Here is a 16,284-nt window from a genome sequence, read left to right on the forward strand (position 1 = left end):
GATGCATGAGGTGATGAGGCCAAGTTTTCTCCTCGTTCTCCCTCTCTCTTTTCGCTCCCCCGTTCTCCCGATCCCGTCTCCCGAAGGCAGCGTCCACCCCTTGCGAGAGGCTTCCCGCCGCTGCCGACCGGTCAGGGCGCCACCTCCGGATCAGACGGCCCTCACCGTCCTCCCGGATGTGTGTCAGGTCATCCGAGCGTGACGCACGGTGGTCAGTCTGCCGACAGTGTGACAAATGACGCGCTCATGACCGGCGACGTAAATGGACAAAAACAGCGGACGGTCATCGGCATAGTGACGAACTGCAGCAGCAGAAAGAGGAGGTTAGTGCTGTCAGTAAAGTCTAAACCCCATTAAAGCATATAGCAAGACAGCACAACTTAAACATGTAAAAATGCTGCAATATGAGTTTGGTTATCAGGATATGATTTGCAACAGATAAACACAGCGTATGATATTGGATCAAACTGACAATGTGTATGTTGGGAACATAATTTGGGATATGAACTCCTTCAACACACTGCAATACTTTCCTAAAGTCATCCACAATTCCTCAATAAGTTAATGTTCCATAATGAACACAGTCCTGGTGCCAGTTAATACAAAAAATACCAGTATTTGTGAATTCTGGCATTTCATTCAGTTCAATCCAAACCAATAAGTCACTTGACGGTGTTCATAAAACACATGAAAAATTAGTCAAGGAGGTCACTGCAATCTTACATATTTTCCTCCCAGTCAGAGCATTGACGCATTTACTCTGAAAATACAAACACTGATGATAAAGAAAAGTGCTTCAATACTGGTATTGTGCAAATAAGAATAGCGTGACAGTGTCTCCGTTGTCAGTTCCATGCCCATTGATGCTAAATCACCCACAGGGCACTATTTGTTCAAATGAGCAAATATCTTTTTTAAACAGAAATGTGTTTAATTTAGAGAATTTGTAAGGTTTTAGTTAGTTTAATAATGTTACACACACTAAAAGTACAACAAAAGGTTGCTGATCAACACCAAATTTAAGTCATGATTCCTCTGTTAATCACACAATGGGGTTGAAATGCATTTTCAAGTATTAGGCATTAAAGTATTTGACTCGTGGAGAAAGAAACCCAACCATAAATGATATAAATTAAAAAAAGAAAAAAAAAACATTTACTGGAGGCGCTATGTGTCTGATACTGTTGAAATGTCACAGTCGACGGAAGATAATATGAAACTGAGTCAAAGGTTCTCAACAGACAATGACACTCAATAACTCCTCGGCTTTTAATAGATTTACATAGACATTCATGATTAATTTTCTTCTGAAAGTAAACTAGCAGCACATGAAATTAGCTTCACTTGAGCCTTGCATCCCTAGAACATGTGTGTATATACAGTATATTATCATATATTACTATTACAGTATATTACAGAATATCAAAGATATTCAAGAAAAAGTGAAATTTCATCAAAACATTTCACCTTTTACATCAACCTTTCATGTTTTTCATAAATTGTCTATATAAACGCTTCTCAATTGTTTTCATGCAATTTGATGGGGGAACAAAACAAGAGTAAAAACAACCCTGACAATGCCATTTTGTGATTTATTCATCTCTTTTGCCACTACTCATTGTTTCTGTTTTGTTTTTTTTTTAGAAGATATGATCATCGTATTTTATGTTGCTAACGAATGTGTTAATTACTGCTGTCAACATAAATACTTTTTTTTTTTTTCCTAGATCACAATGAAGGCCACAAAAATGTAATTAAACTCTTCAGAATTTCTACCAGAGTGCCAATGAGTAGTTAAATTGAAGTGATTGATTCATATTAAGGTCTAAGGAAATAACTAACTTTATCTTGTTGAATCAAAATTCTTGTACTTATTCATTGCCATTTTTCAATAAAATAAGTTTGACATTTTTTGCAGAATTGATTGCTAAACTGCCAAACTAAAACTAATGATTATTTTGAAGCTGATTGAGGTCAAGGGTCTCACCCACGGATCCCACAGCACGCGTTTTGGGAGCGTTCGGCCGCGTTGCGCTGCGTCGCACTGGCCGCAGCAAATGGGTTGCCATTGTAGTGGTCGGGAGCAGTTCCACATCCAGCGTTCGCTCGCGTGCGTCACCGACGCGAGCGGCACGCTCAGCCGCGTCCAGGATAAAAATGCGCGTCCCACCTATTTTTGGCCGCGGCCGCAAGCGAGCGCGTCAAGCTCCGCTGCTCGGATAGCTCCAAACAGGAAAGAGGACAGAAACAACTTCTGTGTTTTCAAAATTAAATAATTTGAAACGTTTATATTTTTGGTTATTGTCAGAGATGTTCACTGAAGTATCTTTGTATAATCTTTAGTACTTATATTGTGCCAGGTCACAAGTGTTGGTTAGTCATGTAGTTATACATCTATTTGTAACAATATTGTTTTATATATGCATTTTGTCAGAAATAAAGCTCATTACAAATATCCAAAAAACTGAAGATGTGCATAGTTTGATATTTGAATACATTTGTGGAGTTAATAAAATAGCACATGGTTTGTTTTCCATGTAGTAGTAATGTCTGTCCCCTTAATACAGTTCGTTTGTGTGCTTATTTTATTGTGAAAGGGTAATGAAGATAAACGCGCAGCACAGACGGAGTGGGTCGGGTCTGTGTTTACTTCCAGATGCGCAGCTAAACTATCGCCATGGATGAACAGAGACTCATTGTGGAAGTTGAGAAACTGTTTGGCAAAGAAACGACGAATGAATGAGTTGTTGTTGTTGTTGTTGTTGTTGTTCCGGCTTTTAGTGCTCTCAGTATATTGCGGGATCTTGAACATCTCGCGCATGCGCTTCACAATGTTTTTGCGCTCTGCTCTGACGGAGCAGAGCGCAGGAGAACGCGTGCAGTGGGCGTTGACACGCACACACAAAAACGGACGTGAACGCGCAGTGGCGCACCGCAGGTCGACGCGTGCTGTGGGATCAAGGGGTCACAGTATTCAGGGATCCACAGTGATCGCCTTGCTGTCCACTGTGGGAATCAAATCAGCGACGTCCTGATCCCAAAAATTCTGTCACAAAACTACAACGTTTAAGCAGTTACATGACCACCCAAATAGAGTTACACAGAGAATCACTTTATGGAAGAAATGGACAAAACTGGAGCTGAATTCCTCTTTTGCAGTGAAAAACCTGAGTTTGAAACTGTGCAAGTTGAAACAGCACAAGTCCATTAAATACACTGAGATTGTGTGTAAACCCAAAGTGTCGATCCTCAGAGAAAATGAACTCATCATTTCAGAATATAACAAAGAAACAGTATTTCACTGTTACTGTGTGATCAAGGTCCTTCAGATTATTTTTAGGAATTGTAGAGGGTGCGTGTTGGGGGCGTTGTCAAGGTTTACAACGGTAAATATTTGGGCCTCTCAATGAAAACGATGGGAATTACTGTTTGAGACAAGTGTGCTTAACTGGTGTGAACAGGCATCTGTATAGAAATTAATCTAAATATGGTAAACGGTGAAATAGAGATTGAAGATGGATGGAGTTCAATCTTTTCCCGCTGATTTAACAGCCGTCAAAGCACTTCAATGTCATTCACATCCTCCTATACATCCACACGCCAAAGGAGACAGCTGCCATGTAATCTGCTGCGAGCCGGTCTGTCTTTCTCAAGGGCACTTCAACACATGGACAGATGGGGGATTGAACCTGCAACCAGCTGAGCTATCGCCGCTCCATACGGAACTTTTCCATAAAATGGAGCACATCTGAATACTTCTGATGCAAGAACCTGTGCTTTTCTTATCGCGATCAGCCCCTCCGCTGAGCAGACATCGACAGACACAGAGACGTATTTTAATCTTCGACATCGCGGCGAACTCGGCACCGAGCGCCAAACGACCACACGAGCAAAGAAGCCGATGCTCGATAATAATGATGAGCAAGTCAAGTATTGACGTTTCTATACCGGGCTTGACAGATGTCCACACGTCAATAATTTGCGCTGAGGTCTTATTTAATTAAATACTTCTGCCATGTTCGCCCAGGTTTCATTCTCGCCGCCATTACCGCGTAGCCGAACACTTTCTCCTTATTCGCCAGAATCAAAGGTCAACCGGTATCCGACCCCTCGATTAGTGAGTGAGCTGTTTGACCCGGGCTGCCTAATGGACCGCCATCGTCAAGCAGGCAGGAAGGAGGAGAGAAATCCCGTCTCATTAGCACCGACACAGCCAACGCTGCCCCCCCCCCCCCCCCGCCGAAAGACGATAAGCACAGACAACTCTTACCCTGTTTTGTCTGACAGAGAGATGAAGAGAGGAAAAGAGGAATGAGATTATTAAAGAGCAATTCCAGGGAGGTTTAATTTTTTTTTTTTCTCTCTCTTCCCATTTTTTACATACTTTGTCCCTGGAGATTGGCTCTGTAGCAAAGGTTCAGGCAGGGACGCCAAGTCATTAGTGCCAACCAAGATCTCCTTGAGCTGCACATACACACCCTGCCACACAAAGTGCTATTCATTCACTTAATACTTTAAAATAACTTTGAGAAATAACATTTTATGAATTACACTTATTTGCTCTTTTTCCTCAAGTGCGATATGACTATTAATACAAATCTTATGTTTGTGCATTCAAGAAGGAGCTTCAGACAGTTTCTGGGGGCGTTCTCAGTCTGACTCTTCCTATAAGTGGGTAAGTCTTTGTGAGAGGTGTATTTTATTCACTTTAGCAGAGTTCGGAAGGCTGTTTTTTTTTCTCTGCTATTCCAGCTCCTTTACACAGGCGAATATTCATCATATTCAAAGGAGACGTTATCAGTCGTACATAAAGTGTGGCTCAGTCAATCAACGGTGAACTCGGCGTACTCAAGAACACCCAAGTTAGTTTCCGAGGAGAGTTTGCATGTTCTCCCTGCTCCCAGTTACCTCTCATAACCCCAGCATGTTTGTTGAATTGCTGTTAACAGAAGTTAGTTTTTTTCTTCGTTGTTTTTTTTTTTTATCATTTTATCTTTTTTTTTTAATCATTTATCATTTTTAGGACACCTATTCAATTGATTTGCGGAAAATATAGATGGCTGAAGTGTCTAAAAATTAAAAAAAAAAAATGCTTTGTAAAGAAAGTTGAACACAGCAACTTTTTAATACCCAGGCACAAAATACACATCAATCTATTCATATGCATTTTGAAAGAAAGAAAATGAAAGTATTTTCCCAAAATACGACATTTCTTTACACAGGGGCCATTTCGGAAAACCATCCCGAGGCATGTAAAACTTCCATTATCGCTGAAAAGAATAGACGGGACAAGAAAAGGGGGGAAAAAAAAGAACCTTGTGATGAAAACAAAAGCTAAAAAGAGAGAAAAGACGGTCATGAAGGTAAGGTGTGACTGGGAAAGAGGAGAGGAGAAAGAGGCGCACACAAAAGGAGGAGAGGGGACAAAAAACAAGGCTCGGCGGGGAATCGGCCGGTCAGAGCGACGGCGGAAGGCACAATAGATAGAGGGCTGCAAAGACGCAGCACAAAGGAGACAGGGATGCACTTGTTGTACCTTCTCTTTCAGCCCGGAAGACGAACGTCCGGAGGAGAGTGACGACCTCGAACTTGTTGTCTCCCAGGCCACGCACCTGCCTGATTGCACTGGCGAAGATCATACCCTTGGAGTACATCTCCTGCACAGGGAGACAAAGACGGACACGTGTACATCACCACTGAAGCACACTGGGAAAAAAAAAAACACGTAGATTAAAAATGACAGAGCTTCGTGCATGCTTGCACAGAATTGTTGCTTATTCCTATAATTTGAATCTGCGGAGCCACAATTGCTTTTTTCCCAGCGCTTTGTTTGCATCAATAGATGCGTAATTCTGGGATGTATTACCGTCAGCGGAGATTGCATTCAACTGGAAGCGGCTCTGACAGACATCCTCATCAAACTCCGGCCATATCTCTTCAATGCGGCGTCACATTATTTGCAGAAATAGTTTTCCTGTTCCCCCTTTCAAGCAATATCTTTGATAAATGGCACACGGCTCTCGGACAAGGAGACGTTTGAATCCAAAACGTCGCGGAAGGAATACAAACAGGAAAGTCAGACCGACGCCGGCTTGAAAATGAGCCGCGTGCGGGGGAAACAGGCCAAGTCAGACTTGCATCGACGTGATCTTTGACCTCAAACTCAGATCTTGAAATGTGCATAATTTTGAAATGAAGGTGCTGACGGCGGCCTTGAGAGTTACGCCCATAAATACATGAATAAGACACGGCTGCCGTTTGGGCGTTGGAAGGCATTTTTAAAATAAATCTACAAGCTGAAAACAAACTTCTCAAATATTTAAAAAAGAGTCATGCACGCTACACTGGGGGATCCGAGCAAAAAAAAAAAAAGAAAAAGTACAGGAAGTACTTGGGTAAAGTGGGACTCGCTTATGTGTATTGTTTTTTTCCCCCAGCAGCACAAGCGGAGGCATCCAAATAAGGAGGATGTTGCACTGGAGGCTTCGTGACCCTCTTAACAGCCTCCCTTGACAATGGCAATTAAAGTACTGGGTCAATGTGATCCAGACAGAGGGGTCCCAAATAAAGAAATCAAACCTGAATATCATCGCCGCTAAAGAAGCGGGGACACAGCTCCGCCGGCAGCGGATCAGTATTCAGAACTTGACGGGGGGAAAGTCTAACACAGAAGCTACCGAAAATCTAGGCGCACCTGCAATGGATGCGAGCGGGGAGGGGACAGTACGTTACATGTCTGCACCAGCGTGGCGATCACTGGGCTGTTAGAAAAAAAAAAAAATGAAAAAAAAAAAAAAGAGGAGAGAAAGGGGTCATAGCAGACATTACATTATTCATGTTGATAATGTCATTATCATTGCAAAGTATGAAAAAAAAAAAAAAAAGCTTTCCGCTTGCTGCCTGTCGCTCTTCAACAAGATTGACCTGAATTTTGATTCTCTGCAGTCCTGAGCAGAAATGCACTGTTATTTTTTTGTTTTTTTTTTCCCCCCCACAGCTCCATCCCACAGTCACACATTTCTCGGAGACAATGCAGCAACCAAGTGAGGAGGGGAGGAAGAAAAAAAAAAAAAAAAGGACGTGAACTTCTGACTCCTTCTCGCCATTGTTAATTAAGCCAATGACCTTGCCGTCCACAAAAAGCCTATTTCTAGAGACCAGAGGGCCAGAAATACACTGGTCGACACAGTCGGTTAGGGAGAGCGGGGGTGGGAGGGGACGGACGGATGGATGGATGGCGGGAGCGTGAAAAAAATAAGAGAGAGAGAAATTAGGTTGTGTGAAAGGCCAAGGAGAGAACTGAGAGCAAGATAATGGAAAGATACAAAAAAAAAAAGGAGGAGAAACAGATCAAAAAGGAAAAGAGATGAAGAAGAGGACAGAGAAAGGGGGGGGGGCGTATGGGAAAAGAGAGACATCATGTAGAAATGAAGATGCCTAAGAGGGTCAGGAAGCAGTCGCTCTCATATTAAAGCAGGATGTTAACAATGGCGAGAAGTGGCTCAACCTAATTACCGACAGCCAGCCGCGTGCGTTCCTCTCCCCGGGACCTTCACACCAATATCTGACTCTTTCTCTCTCTAAATTTAGAGGGGAGTTAGAGGAAGGTGAGGAAAAGGAGAGAAATAAGCGTGTGTGCACGTGCGGATGAATTAGCGCGGCGGCGGCTGCAAGCTGATAATTATCCCCCAGTACGGGCTAACGGTAATTAATTGTTTTAATTCTAGTTTTGGGGTCACGGAGGAGAGAGTTGTTTAATTGCGAGTTGTGCATCTGTAAATACTCCGAGAGCGGAGATGCGGGGGAAAGCGAGCGGTCAGCGCGGGGATGGCGGATTTTTCGAACGGGACGCGGGGCGACACCGCGGCGGCCGCCGCCCACGCCAGCGCCACGTTTATAGACCGATTCCCAGGGGGGCCGGGCTGCCAAGGAAGCAATGAGGCCTAGCTATCTCTCTTCTCTCTCCACTAACGGACACACCTGACTCAACTTCACGTGCCAAAGATCCCCTCCACTCTCATTTCCCCTCAATCTGACCTCCTCCCACTCCCGGCTCCTCCACTCCCACATCTGTTCATTTCAGTCATATCACCACCTCTCATTTATTCCCCTTGCTAACATTTTTTTTTTTTTTTTTTCACCGTGTCGTTTTCACCGGGCAGTGACGCTTCTATTCATACACATCTGCGGAGGTAGGAACAACATCTCTCTCTCTCTCTCTTGTTGAAAAAAAAAAAAAAAAAACAACACGGTAAACTTCAGGAGACAATCAAGGCAGAGCATTGGCGCAAAAGCCTACAATAATGGAGGCACCGTGGAGAGAAAACAGGAGGGAGGAGGGTAAAAAAAAAAAAAAAAAAAAAAAAAGGAAAAAGGTGGAAGGAGTTTTACCACCAGCATGGAGTTAAGGTGTTATGGCCGCCACAGCTGGGATTTCCAGTGGAGGGATGAGGACACCAGCTGGCTGCTGGGGAAAACTGCACCTCAGGAAAAAAAAAAAAAACAAAAAAAAAAACACCCAAGTGCATCCCCGGTCAGCTTCTCACCAAGTGAGACGCATGGAATATATTCAGCAGGATGCTTCCAGGCTGAACCGCTCGGAGAAAAAGTCGACTGAGGTCGCAACCCTTCCTCGACCAGTCATTTGCAAGTCTAAATTTCATCTTCAAGCCTCTGTCAATAGTCTTTTCTCGTTCGTTTTTTTTTTTTTTTTTTTTTTTTTGGTTTTTCATATCTGAGATCACAGTCTGAAGAGCTGTGATCACGCCACACTTGTCTATTACAGTTTCAATTATTCTGTGTTGTCTCTCACTCGGACAAGGTCGTGACTTCGGGTTTTTGAGTCTTAAGGGAATCAAATCCTCACCGAGAGCACTGAAGTCCAAGATGAGCCCGGGCCAAGTCTGAGTCCGGCTTTTTGAGCCGAAGCCTGGACCGACTCCAACTTCTAGGTTAAAGCCGCAGTCATTGATTTTTTTGTTCTTTCGCCGTTCGGGGGTACAACAAAACAGGCCGTAAACATAAGCAGCAAAAGCTGAAACAATATTATCTTCAAATGCAGATGAACAGCATCCATTTGGGGTGGTGGATTTTTCCAGTTCAGATTTTTGAAAATACAACATTATGTACTACAAATCAAAGCCGGGCCACAATTAAAATCGAGTTCATTTTACAAGTCAGGCTTAAACTTGTCAATTCTTTGAGATTGTTCAAACACTAGTTTGATTACAAACTTGACTTAAAATGTTCCCATGTTGATAAATTAGAATTCCATTGCTCCAGTATTTTGTCTTTTTTCAATGCTAATGCATCATGTTTGAGGAACTCTACCAATACACACCACCAATGATCAACACGGAACGACTGTATGCATCTGATTTTTTAAACTTAAACTCAAACGATTTGGAATAATTAACAACCCCAATTAAACCGTATTTTACTCAGAACAGTGTTTACCATTGTGTAGCATCACAACAGCGTAGCAGTGTGTGGGAAGTAACAAGAGCAATTAGCAGAGTTGAGGGAGAAAGAAGTTGCTCTATTTTTGTCAATAGTACCAGCTGCTCCTCATTTTCTTCGCTGGAACGTTACTGGACTTGTGGTCATGTGTGAAAACGGTTCCCAACACTTCAGGTGAAACATCAAGCATCCGCACAGCGGCTTCGACGAGACGAGGCTGTGAGTGGAGGAGCTTTCAGGCTCGGCAGGAGAGCTTTTGAACGTCAGGCCGACTCAGGAGCTGACAGACTGACACACTGAAAGACTGATCCCCGGTCCTGAAACCTCCTCTCCCCCTTTGGCCTCCATCCCCCATCCCCCACACCCCATCCTCTCATCTCTTCATCCCTCGCAGCCATCCACCCCTCCTCTTCCCTCCACTACCCCGAAGCCAGGCTTTGGACTGTTTTCACAAACACACACACACACACACACACACACACACACACACACACACACACACACACACACACACACACACACACACGACATCACGTCAAGACCCCGAAGACTACATCTCCCAGAGCGATCTAACCGAGTCAATCCCGGCGTTGACGAAATCAGGCGAAAGGCGTGATTGATCAGACGGATCGGACGGGATGCTGCAGAGAGGGAGAAGTGAGACCGGGGATCTCTCCACTCTCCCACGCCACCTCCGACACCCCGGCGATGACATCACCGCGGCCAGAGACCTTCAAGCTGCGACTGCGATTAAGTGCGATTAGTTCTGTCTGTGGCTGAAAGATCCCTGTGGATTTTTCACTACAAAAGATTTTTTTTTTTTGGGGGGTGGTGAAAGTTGGGGAAACAGAATCAGCATGGGAATATTCCACTGTGTAGGTATTTTAGGGTTTTGCTTACAGATAGAAGAGGAAAAAGCCTAACGATCAACTTATCCTGGACTTTGTAATAATAAACCCTCGAGCTTGACCAAACCGTGTTCACACTGGCACTCTCACCCCTCAAGCCAGCAGGTGAAACACCTGACAACCTTTTTTTTTAATGTATGAAGATTATGTTACAAGGCTTTTAACTTTCTGGATCCGGAGCAGAAGGAATTTTGGGGCTATGTTGACCAGCTGAGGGGCTCACCCAAGAGCTTCAAACTGAAGGAACACTGACGGCTTGAGGCATCTGTTATCACCTTCATTCATTTGCTTGTTGAGCAGACGTGAGGAAGAACTGTGCACAGTGTACCAGGAGAAAAAAAAAATGAAACAGCTAATCTGTGACACTCGAGTGACCACAGCGACCACAAAGTAACCAGGGTGAACGTTAACGCTGCACAACAGTCACACACAATGAGAAGAGTCATGAAGTGAGTGTGACTGCACCTCTGAATCTATCTAAAATTAGCTGCCAATCTATTCACACAGCATCAATTCTTGAATGCTGCTGTAAGATCTCTCCAACTGGAATGATCTTGTAATCAGCACAACTCCGCCGGGTTGGCTTCTGCGGATCTGAACTCGAGTGTCAACACAACAACATGGCAACACAAAAAAAAAAAGGTTTGGTTACATGAGAGGTACAGCGATTTCTGCGGCGGCACACAAACATGGCACTGCGATGTGACAGAAGGGAAGCCGCACGAACCGAATTTCAATTTCTGACACAAACCAGTTGTGAGAGACTTCCTTGTAATCTTTTTCTACCCCCGCGCTCGCCCTTGTGGAGGTGGCAGTGGGTGGCACAAAGGGTGGCGTCGGGCCTCAGCTGGCCGCACGAAGCGGGGATGACAGAGAGATTGTACTCAACCTCTCCATTCACCCAAAACATGGCGAAGCCCTCTGCTGTCTCCGGGGGGGGGAAGAGTCACGTTGGCAGGATTTTAGAAATCTTTTTAGACTTTGGAAACTCTAAACAACAATCCCAGCTTTCTCACATACACACACACACACACACACACAAGCAAACTTTCGCCTCTCCGAAGGCTGTCGCGGCTGCATCGGCAGTGACACGGTGTATAAAGTGCTGACTCGCTGGCCTCCCCGCCGATTCCCGCCCCGCCGTCGACGGAGCGTGTCCTGATAAATAAAGCAACAAAATGCAATGGAAAGAGAAAACCGGGGGAAAGAGGCAAGAGAGCACGGAGGGCTATAATTAGTAAGTGATTAACGAGCAGGCATCAGACAGGTCCCACATCATTGATTGTGATGTTGTGCAGCGCTTCTGCAGCGAAAACAAGCTGGCCCTAGGAGGGGGGTAAGAGGTCACCGCTCACACACACACACAGACAGACACACACACACACACACACACAAACTCACACATACACGTACAGGAATGTGTTTGTTCTCACTTGCAACCCACATCCAACGGTCATTAGTGAGAAGATGAAGGTAAAGCACATTGTCAGGCTTGAGAATAGAGGATAAAAGCACAGAGAGTCCTTTGCAAAGGAGCGTGCAAGTGCAAATTGCTCACATAGTGACTGTGTACACTTTAGATTCCTGTTCGGCTGTGTTCAAAAAACAGAAAAATATTGTAGTGCCGACTGCCTGTACTTAGATTGGAATGATATAATATTTTAAAGGACTACTGTGTGAAATTTTGGTCTGTGTCTAACATTTGCCAGTGGTTTTGAGCCAGTCCTTTCGCGTCTTGGCTGTTCTTTTCGAGTGGTCGTGACGTTGTTCTGATTCATGAGGTGCCTAACAGTGATAACTCACCGATGTTGGTGGAATTTCAGCAAAACGTAACACTGACTGTATTTTTTGGTTTAACGGTAATCCTGGTCAATTTTTAACTGATAATACCAATAAACTTGCACTACAAGACTGATCAGGCAATTTCTATATCAGCATGTCAAATTTTCTCTGGCATGACATGATGAATTTAGCTTGCTATTTGAGGCAAACGCCAAATTAGGTGAGGTTAAGCTGGTTTCTTGTTTTGCATATTGTCTTATTTTTAAACTCTCACACTCTCACTTCAACCCAGCCCGTCGTTCTCTTCCTCCGGTGATGAGCAAGATTTCAAACTCGACTGTCAGACCGAGGGAGAGTGAAACGAGGCCTGGGGTTTGGGAGAAATGCTGAGGCAAGCAAAAACACAAGTCTTTTTCCTCTCCCTCACTCTTTTTCTTCTTTACATCTTTCCGTCTTTCGCAGAGAGCTGGTCAGGTGCCAACGTCCATGTACTTTACTGTACGGCTGGGCGGGCGTAGAGCGCGCTGGCCCTTCATGCGTGGCGTAATGTCGCTCTGTCCTTGCCACTATTCTCTCCTCTGCCAAGCTAATGATGATGACAATGAGAAGGCGGAGGAAAAGAAAGGAACACTTAAAGGGTGCTTGGCTCAGCTGCTGCTGGTACAGTGCAGATTATTTAACAAGAAGAGTCGGAAGGAGAGCTTGGAAGGGTTTGTCCATGCGCCTGCAAGACGTACCTTGTCATTGTTGTAGTACGCCAGGCTCTCGCCATCGAACTTCACCCACCTCCGCTGGAAAACGCAATTTCTGCACACAAAATCAGCAAATGAGTGAGGCGAGTTCCCAAATCCACCCAAACTGTGCCAGCTTTGGGTGCAACACTCGGCTATACTGTAAAAGGTACGATCCAAAGCGGTCACGAAGACAGTAAATCAGTCATCTGTTCTGTGCAGGTACTCATATTTCATCAAGAGTGCCATTGATTCATTAAAGTCAAGAGTCGTATCAACAGCTGTCAATTAGTCTAATCAAAACAAATGACCACTCTCCGTTTGAATACTAAACAGACAGAAGGGAAGGCAGGTTGCCAAACTTCTGCAGATGAGGTGGTGAAATAGACTATAAAAAGGAAGTAAATGATAGATAGCTTTGGCTTTCAGCAGCGGCGGTACGTGATGCACCGAGTAACTCCAGACAGAAACGGTAAGCTTTTCCTGGAGAGTCAAACTAGGTAACGGCAGTCACGCTGCGCATAGCAAGACTACACACAAAAGGTTATATCTCATTATTTTCTGCTTTCCCTTTGATTGCGATGATGCACTGCTTTTCTGCTTCAAGCTTCTACGCATGGAAATATTGATCAAGAACACATCATAAGATAGAAGGCATGTAAGACAGAAGAGTACAAAATGAATGTGTCTGCAGGCGAACAGATAAAACAAACAGGAAAACAGTTGCTTACTTAAAACCCTGTTTGCACACCAAAGTTTTCAGTGGAAATAGTTTTTGCATTTTCGCTTCAGAAAAGTTTCGCACCTACACAGGTCTTTCCTGTATTCCAGTGAAACTGAAAGCTCAGAACTATCTAGACACCTACCCTTGAGGTGACAGCTTGTCCAGCCAGCCCACTTTGAGCACCGGGTGTTTGGGAGCTCCGTAGAAGCAGGCGTAGGGGGAAATGTCGGGCAGTTCGGTTATGGCGACGCCCCCGAGGGCGTCTGCAGGCTGGGAGTAGAGGTCGCACTCCACCATGGTCGAGGTCTCGTCTCTGGAGCCGGAGGCCGGCGGTCCTGCTGCTGCAGCGTCGGAAGCAAAACCTTGGTCCAGACACAGCTGTGGCAAAATGCCGGCGCACTCCTCCAGAGTGGAGTACTCTTCTTCGTACGGGTCCGGGACAGCTGGCGCCGGTGGGCACGGCTTCTTCTTGGACTCTATCGGTTTGGGTGCTTTTTTTCTGCAGAACCGCAAATGACATAAAGTAAAGGATAGTTTTCATGATCAGATCACATGTACGCACAGAAATAAGGTAAGGTAAGGTAAGGTAAGGTAAGGTAAGGTACTTTATTGGTCATTATACAGTGAATGTACAATGAAATTTGTTTCTCTGCATTTAACCCATCCATCGATGCCACTGAGGCATTCCGTATGGAGCAGTGGGCAGCTGCGGGGAGCGCCCGGGGACCCATCTCCAGATGTGGGGTAATGATACCATGAAAAACACTGCCTAACAGTTTAAGCAAAACAGCAAATGATGAAACCGTGACAAACCAGTGCAAAATACAGTGAAAATGTAAAACCATGCATAATGCAGCAGCTATAGGAGAAGCTTGTTTGACCACGCCGAGAACATGGCTTTGAGGCTAATGCTAGCTCGCTAGCTTTCATGGCAGCATCTCTGATATCTCAGTGGTCCCAGTGTTGTGTTGTGTTTGCTACTGTCAGGAAATGTGCTTAAAAAATTTTTAAAAAAGCAGTGTTATCTTTGAATTTTTTACAGTTGGTTTTGGTGGACCAGATTATAACCTCCTGCGGTTTGGTTTCCACCCACAGGCCTTATGTTTGCCACCTATATAGGGCTTTAGGTTTCTGACTAATACATCACGAAAAGGTTAACCATTTCATAACATAAAATGAAGAGTTTGTCAAGACCAGCACTTCTAAAATATGTATTATAACGGGGGGAAATGCCTGCATTTCCATTCAAACAGCAGAGCCTTCATGAAATGTGAATTTACCATACAAACTGTTTCAAGTTTTTAAAAAATATTTATAGCGTACTTTCGAGCTGTGAATTGTGATGACAGGTGACAGACTTTATGAAGATTTCCAAGCAATTTAACTGTTTTTGTGTTTGGTCCACTGCTGAAATAACATTAATGCACAGTCCATATCCCTGCAAGTTCCCCCAGTACATCAAAATCATAAAAGAATGAAACACTTTTAGCTTCAAAAACAGCATCCCACAGCACTGATACGGTGCAGCGCGCAGGCTATCATCCTGTGGAAGCAGAATATACTCGGCTAGCCTTCAGCTCATCTTCATCTTGACAATAGCTCATAGATTCTCTGCAGGGTTCACTTCAGGCCAGAAGATCAAGAAGCTCAGTCAAACCACTGGCAGGTTTCTCATAGACAACAATCTTCCCTCTGACTGCAGCGGTCTGCACCAGCCCTGAAAAAACTGACTGTATATTGCAGTATAAAAACTTCCCACCACTAAAATAATTGCTTAGATTAAATGTGTTTTTGCGATTATCTCAAATCTGCAAGGAATGAATTAGTTTAGGATTAAAACTGAAAGCAGAACTAAGCCAGATCTGCTTAAGGTCAAGCTCCTCGGCGTGTTTTAACCAAAAAGCCATGGTGATGATGGGCGTCCTCCGTGTGCCACCCAGAAAATGAATGAGGCTTTTATGGAAAATCCTGATCATTTTCTGTCCCTGGCTGCACTTCAATCATGTTACAATGCCCTCCCTGTGCAACCAAACCATTTGTAACATTTCTGTTGGCGCCTTCAGATTCTGGACAGAGCCGTGGAGTATTTCCACCCTACTGAACTAATCCCAGTCAATCAAACAGAGATGATCCTGCAGACATGAGTGTGGTATTGATTGACGCATCTAAAACTGGAAGAGGACTGTTTTCAAAAGCTCAGGAAATAATTTGCTTGACCCCGAGTCACCCCGAGTACATCGCCAAGCTTCACGATTTGCAAAGCAGCTCAGCTAATTTCCGAAAATTTGACCAAATATTGTTATCGGCACCGTTGATGAAGCCACACAAACACAGAGGGAAGTTTTCTTCAAGATTCTGTACTCAACATCTGAAATGGAATCAACAGGAAAGCAAGTGGTTTTTTAATAATTTAGATTCTGATTTAATGCAAGTGAATCATGAATCTGATGATTTAGTGATTAAGCTGGAGCATCCACACATATCATAATAGCAATATGTGTATATTGTCGTGAAATAATTCTGTGTTTTTGCATACGACTGTATGCGTGTAAACGTCGATTGCAGAGACTTCTATTGTTTTTACTTTCTGAATATGCTTCTGGCACTTTCAACTACAGTTTGACAGCTATTACTCTTCAGTAAATTCAGCATTAAACCAAAGCGAATCCCTTAGTGTGAG

General features: G+C 44.1%; 1 protein-coding gene across 3 annotated transcripts in view; it reads right to left on the bottom strand.

Annotated features, from left to right (window-relative positions):
- arap2 (ArfGAP with RhoGAP domain, ankyrin repeat and PH domain 2) overlaps window positions 1-16,284 on the bottom strand; it is a 123,682-nt gene that overhangs the window by 98,143 nt on the left and 9,255 nt on the right. For all 3 annotated transcript variants that reach the window (XM_030087984.1, XM_030087982.1, XM_030087983.1), the window contains exons 6-8: window positions 13,747-14,103; window positions 12,887-12,956; window positions 5,537-5,657 (exon numbers count right to left, since the gene is read on the bottom strand). In XM_030087984.1, coding sequence (XP_029943844.1) covers window positions 5,537-5,657; window positions 12,887-12,956; window positions 13,747-14,103 — 548 coding nt within the window. The remainder of the gene's footprint in view (window positions 1-5,536; window positions 5,658-12,886; window positions 12,957-13,746; window positions 14,104-16,284) is intronic.

The sequence above is a fragment of the Salarias fasciatus genome, chromosome 3 (assembly GCF_902148845.1).
Source record: "Salarias fasciatus chromosome 3, fSalaFa1.1, whole genome shotgun sequence".
NCBI classification, from domain to species: Eukaryota; Metazoa; Chordata; class Actinopteri; order Blenniiformes; family Blenniidae; genus Salarias; species Salarias fasciatus.